Genomic DNA, 6,241 nt, shown 5'->3' on the forward strand with positions numbered 1-6,241 from the left:
ACACAGTGATCTGACAAATACCCAAAAATACAAGAACGAGCTCTGAGACGTGGAAACTCTGTAGACTGCACACCTGATCCTATCCTAAACACAACTAAAAGCGGCTGTGGATTGCGCCTAACAACTACCTAGGCAACTCGGCACAGCCTAAGAAACTAGCTAGCCTGAAGATAGAAAAATAGACCTGACTTGCCCCAGAGAAATTCCCCAAAGGAAAAGGCAGCCCCCCACATATAATGACTGTGAGTAAGATGAAAAGACAAAACGTAGGGATGAAATAGATTCAGCAAAGTGGGGCCCGATATTCTAGGACAGAGCGAGGACAGTAAAGCGAACTTTGCAGTCTACAAAAAACCCTAAAGCAAAACCACGCAAAGGGGGCAAAAAGAACCCACCGTGCCGAACTAACGGCACGGCGGTACACCCTTTGCGTCTCAGAGCTTCCAGCAAAACAAAAGACAAGCTGGACAGAAAAAAAAGCAACAAAAAAGCAAAAGGCACTTAGCTATACAGAGCAGCAGGTCACAGGAACAATCAGGAGAAGCTCAGATCCAACACTGAAACATTGACAAGGAGCAAGGATAGCAGCATCAGGCGGAGTTAAGTAATGAAGCAGTTAACGAGCTCACCAGAACACCTGAGGGAGGAAGCTCAGAAGCTGCAGTACCACTTGTGACCACAGGAGTGAATTCAGCCACAGAATTCACAACAGCGCTCACACATGCACGCTCAGTCACGTACTCTCACTTATGCGCTCACACATGCACGCTCAGTCACGCACTCTCACTTATGCGCTCACACATGCACGCTCAGTCACGTACTCTCACTTATGCGCTCACACATGCACGCTCAGTCACGTACTCACTTATGCGCTCACACATGCACGCTCAGTCACGCACTCTCACTTATGCGCTCACACATGCACTCAGTCACGTACTCTCTTATGCGCTCACACATGCACGCTCAGTCACGCACTCACTAATGCGCTCACACATGCACGCTCAGTCACGCACTCTCATTTATGTGCTCACACATGCATGCTCAGTCATGTACTCTCACTTATGCGCTCACACATGCACGCTCAGTCACGTACTCTCACTTATGCGCTCACACATGCACGCTCAGTCACGCACTCTCACTTATGCGCTCACACATGCACGCTCAGTCACGTACTCTCACTTATGCGCTCACACATGCACGCTCAGTCACGTACTCACTTATGCGCTCACACATGCACGCTCAGTCACGCACTCACTAATGCGCTCACACATGCACGCTCAGTCACGCACTCTCATTTATGTGCTCACACATGCATGCTCAGTCATGTACTCTCACTTATGCGCTCACACATGCACGCTCAGTCACGTACTCTCACTTATGCGCTCACACGCACGCTCAGTCACGCACTCTCACTTATGCGCTCACATGCACGCTCAGTCACGTACTCTCTTCTGCGCTCACACATGCACGCTCAGTCACGCACTCTCACTTATGCACTCACACATGCACGCTCAGTCACGTACTCACTTATGCGCTCACACATGCACGCTCAGTCACGTACTCACTTATGCGCTCACACATGCACGCTCAGTCACGCACTCTCACTTATGCGCTCACACATGCACGCTCAGTCACGTACTCTCACTTATGCGCTCACACATGCACGCTCAGTCACGTACTCACTTATGCGCTCACACATGCACGCTCAGTCACGCACTCTCACTTATGCGCTCACACATGCACTCAGTCACGTACTCTCTTATGCGCTCACACATGCACGCTCAGTCACGCACTCACTAATGCGCTCACACATGCACGCTCAGTCACGCACTCTCATTTATGTGCTCACACATGCATGCTCAGTCATGTACTCTCACTTATGCGCTCACACATGCACGCTCAGTCACGTACTCTCACTTATGCGCTCACATGCACGCTCAGTCACGCACTCTCACTTATGCGCTCACATGCACGCTCAGTCACGTACTCTCTTCTGCGCTCACACATGCACGCTCAGTCACGTACTCACTTATGCGCTCACACATGCACGCTCAGTCACGTACTCTCACTTATGCGCTCACATGCACGCTCAGTCACGCACTCTCACTTATGCGCTCACATGCACGCTCAGTCACGTACTCTCTTCTGCGCTCACACATGCACGCTCAGTCACGTACTCACTTATGCGCTCACACATGCACGCTCAGTCACGTACTGTCACTTATGCGCTCACACATGCACGCTCAGTCACGCACTCTCACTTATGTGCTCACACATGCACGCTCAGTCACGTACTCTCTTATGCGCTCACACATGCACGCTGTCACGCACTCTCACTTATGCGCTCACACATGCACGCTCAGTCACGTACTCTCACTTATGCGCTCACACATGCACACTTAGTTACGTACTCACTTATGCGCTCACACATGCATGCTGTCACGCACTCTCACTTATGCGCTCACACATGCACGCTCAGTCACGCACTCATTTATGTGCTCACACATGCATGCTCAGTCATGTACTCTCACTTATGCGCTCACACATGCATGCTGTCACGTACTCACTTATGCGCTCACACATGCACGCTCAGTCACGTACTCTCACTTATGCGCTCACACATGCACGCTCAGTCACGTCCTCTCACTTATGCGCTCACACATGCACGCTCAGTCACGTCCTCTCACTTATGCGCTCACTCATGCACGCTCAGTCACGTACTCTCTCTTATGCGCTCACACATGCACGCTCAGTCACGTCCTCTCACTTATGCGCTCACACATGCACGCTCAGTCACGTACTCTCACTTATGCGCTCACACATGCACGCTCAGTCATACACTCTCAAGCCATCGGACACTGGCTGCGTCTCTCCGTGCCCTCGCGTCTCACATGTGATTCTGGCGATGCGGGTGACATAACGCCGCTGTCGTGGACCTTCCTGGCCGCATCATACCACAGCGCCTTCACCAACATTGGCCGCTTCCTGATCCCCTCCGATTGGGCTCGGTGACGTATATAATAGGCTATACCACGCCTACCTTAAGGTATTGGTGGTTCTTTCACACACCTTAACATATGATTGGCGTATGCCACTTTTTAAACTCGTCTCTTTTGAAGATGCCAACCCCTGACGAAGGTCAACACCAAAACGCACGTCGGGGTGGGGATCTTTCCTTGCAGTAAGTACAGCTTACTTTCTCTGACTTCACTCTCACTGCTATACATGTATATATTAGAGCTTTGTGTGAGCGCCCAGTTCTATTGTTACCTCCTGATTGTTCCAATAAATCAATGTTTTGTGCATCCTGGCTTTTTTTTCTCCTGACATTTCAGTGCAATTTAGGGCACACCCCCTTGTCGGCAGAAATGACAAAATAATATAGTGAAAGGGCTAAGAATGTTTTTGGGTGCAAAAAATAAAATAATTTTAATAAATCTATATGCGATTGGTAATATATATACGTCCAGTTATAAATATCCGGATTGTTCTGAGGGGGAGGAGCCTGCAGTGACTCCGCCCTCCCCACTGTCTCCTGGAAGATACATAAATAAGACGGCTTCCAAGGAACGGCATGTCCTGATGGCGTCTTGTTTTCTGTTAGATGCGCTCGTATGGCTGCCGGGTGACAACTCATGTACGCTCCCACTTGGCTAAATGGGAGGAGCTAGAGTGGCAGCCATGTTGCCTGTTCTGCATCTTTTATGGTTTTTGGGGGCGACTTAAGGGCAAAGTCCTAGAGAAGCCGTTTCCATATTCAGACCCCGCTCCTCGCCCGCACAGGAGGGAGGGGAGCCGTTGGATATACCCCGGGGTCACCCCCAATACCACGCCCCGTCCCCCAGTCTTCAGTCCTGAGTCACGTGTTGGCGCAGCCCGCAGGGGTCCCCGCAGCGCTGCTTCTCCCGCCAGAGCTCGGCCAATTCCTCCTCCGAGAACTGCGGGGCGGAGAGCATGGCGCGGTCACAGGACTTCTCACAGAGCCAAGCGTCGTCCTGGTAACGGCGGGGGCCGATGGCCGCCATCCAGATGCCCATGCTGACGTCCTCGCCCTGGTAGGTCTGCAGCCGGTCGGCGTTGGCGGCGAGCCACTGGACGATGTCGCGGGAGAGCACGTAGCCGGAGCCGCAGGCGAAGGCGGGGTACGCGGGGCTCATGTACTCCAGCTCCTGCCACTTCCCCGTCCGCTCCACGGCCCAGTTGAGGCGGAAGTTCCCCCACCAGGCGTTGGGCCCCTGAACGCTCCCGTCCTCCAGGGCCCGCAGGACGTTGTCCAGGTGGATGAAGCAGTCGTCGTCCGTCTTCAGCAGGAAGGTGAAGGTGACGGCGGCCTCCAGCCAGCGGTAGAAGAGCAGCAGCTTGCGGGGGACGCTGCGGTACGTGTCCACCACGTCTACGAAGACCATGTCGCGGTGTACGCGGCTCTCCGCCTGCAGCGCCGCCTCCTCCTCCTGCAGGGCGGCGCGGTGCCGGGCCTGGCGCTGGGGGCGGGAGCTCAGCCGCCGGAGGAGCAGCTCGCCCTCGTGGACCGTGTAGGTGAAGCCGCCGGCGATTCCCTCGGGGCCCTGGGAGAAGTCGTAGGGCAGGAGCCCCTCCGGGGCCGCCGTCACCCGCAGCACGCCCCCGCCGTCGTTCAGGGCGACCCGCTGCACGCCCCACATGGGCAGCCCGCCCCCGTCATGGCTGTCCCAGCGCAGCGTGCCCAGGAAGCCCTCCGGGAGGACGAAGCGCTCCACCGGCTTGTAGCACAGCCCCGCGGGGGCGGCCAACGAGCCCGGGGCGAAGCGGGCCACCAGCAGCGGATCCTCCTGCTCCGCCTGGAACAGACGGGCGCTCACATTCCGCCCCATGCCGTACCACGCCCCCAGCCGGGTGATGACGAGCGGGTGCAGCACCCGGAAGGTGACGCTGAGCTGCTGGTGGCGGGAGCGGGCGGGCTCCGGCCCGGTGAAGGCCTCGATCTCCCGCTGCAGCACCGGGGACGTGATGTTCAGCAGGCGGCAGGAGTACGGGTCCTCCCGGTCCTCGGGCGGCACGGAGCAGGCCTCAGAGCCCACGATGAAGCGCAGCAGCGGGCGCCGGGCGGGCGGCAGGGCCTGGAGCCACGTGCCGCGGATGGTGTCCCGGAGGGCGCGGTGCTGCCGGGCGGACAGGACGCCGATCACCAGCGGGTGGTGCGGGGAGCGGAGCCACAGCTGCAGGAGCAGCCCGAGCAGGCAGGGGCACAGCAGCAGGAGCAGCGGGCGGCGCATCGGGACTACTGGACCACGGCAGCTCCGGTCACAGGAAGTCAGCGCGCCGCGCCGGCCAATCACAGCGCGGCTTTCACCATTGCCGGGGCAACGGTCGTAGCTATGCGCAGCTATTGGCTGAATGACTCAGTCACGTGTTCTCCGTAGGCATGAAATTCTGTGATGTGATTGGATTTTGGGCATAAGCCGTTGCTATTGGCCGCTTGTTCTGCACATGCGCGATCGGCGTCGTGCTCCGATTGGCTAACACTGTTCTGTTGTTTGCGACTATTGGCTGTTCGCAGATAAAGCTGTCATTGGATAAAACGAACAGGTTGCGCGTCACGTGACCATAAATACCTCTATATACACCGTGAATCTGTGCTGAAATGTAGCGTCTGTGTCCGGGGGGAGGACGTCGCTCCTCGCAGGCGGTCTGTGTCCGGGGGGAGGAGTCGCTCCTCGCAGGCGGTCTGTGTCCGGGGGGAGGAGTCGCTCCTCGCAGGCGGTCTGTATCCTGGGGGAGGAGTCGCTCCTCGCAGGCGGTCTGTGTCCGGGGGGAGGACGTCGCTCCTCGCAGGCTGTCTGTGTCCGGGGGGGAGGACGTCGCTCCTCGCAGGCTGTCTGTGTCCGGGGAGAGGACGTCGCTCCTCGCAGGCGGTCTGTGTCCGGGGGGAGGAGTCGCTCCTCGCAGGCGGTCTGTGTCCGGGGGAAAGGACGTCGCTCCTCGCAGGCGGTCTGTGTCCAGGGGGAGGACGTCGCTCCTCGCAGGCTGTCTGTGTCCGGGGGGAGGACGTCGCTCCTCGCAGGTGGTCTGTGTCCGGGGGGAGGAGTCACTCCTCGCAGGCGGTCTGTGTCCGGGGGGAGGACGTCGCTCCTTGCAGGCGGTCTGTGTCCGGGGGGAGAACGTCGCTCCTCGCAGGCGGTCTGTGTCAGGGGGAGGACGTCGCTCCTCGCAGGCGGTCTGTGTCCGGGGGGGAGGACGTCGCTCCTCACAGGCGGTCTGTGTC

The 6,241-nt window shown here is 57.5% G+C and overlaps 1 protein-coding gene across 1 annotated transcript; it reads right to left on the reverse strand.

Moving 5' to 3' along the window:
* Positions 1 to 3,413: 3,413 nt before the first annotated feature.
* Positions 3,414 to 5,284, reverse strand: LOC138658544 (UDP-GalNAc:beta-1,3-N-acetylgalactosaminyltransferase 2-like). Its single transcript, XM_069745847.1, has one exon. It carries the CDS (start codon positions 5,250 to 5,252, stop codon positions 3,849 to 3,851), a length of 1,404 nt encoding a protein of 467 aa, XP_069601948.1. The 5' UTR covers positions 5,253 to 5,284; the 3' UTR covers positions 3,414 to 3,848.
* Positions 5,285 to 6,241: the final 957 nt, after the last annotated feature.

This window comes from Ranitomeya imitator, chromosome 1, assembly GCF_032444005.1.
Source record: "Ranitomeya imitator isolate aRanImi1 chromosome 1, aRanImi1.pri, whole genome shotgun sequence".
NCBI lineage: Eukaryota > Metazoa > Chordata > Amphibia > Anura > Dendrobatidae > Ranitomeya > Ranitomeya imitator.

Coding starts and splice junctions, on each gene's coding strand:
- LOC138658544 (XM_069745847.1), bottom strand. CDS start 5,252: ATGCGCCGCCCGCTGCTCCTGCTGCTGTGCCCCTGCCTGCTCGGGCTG.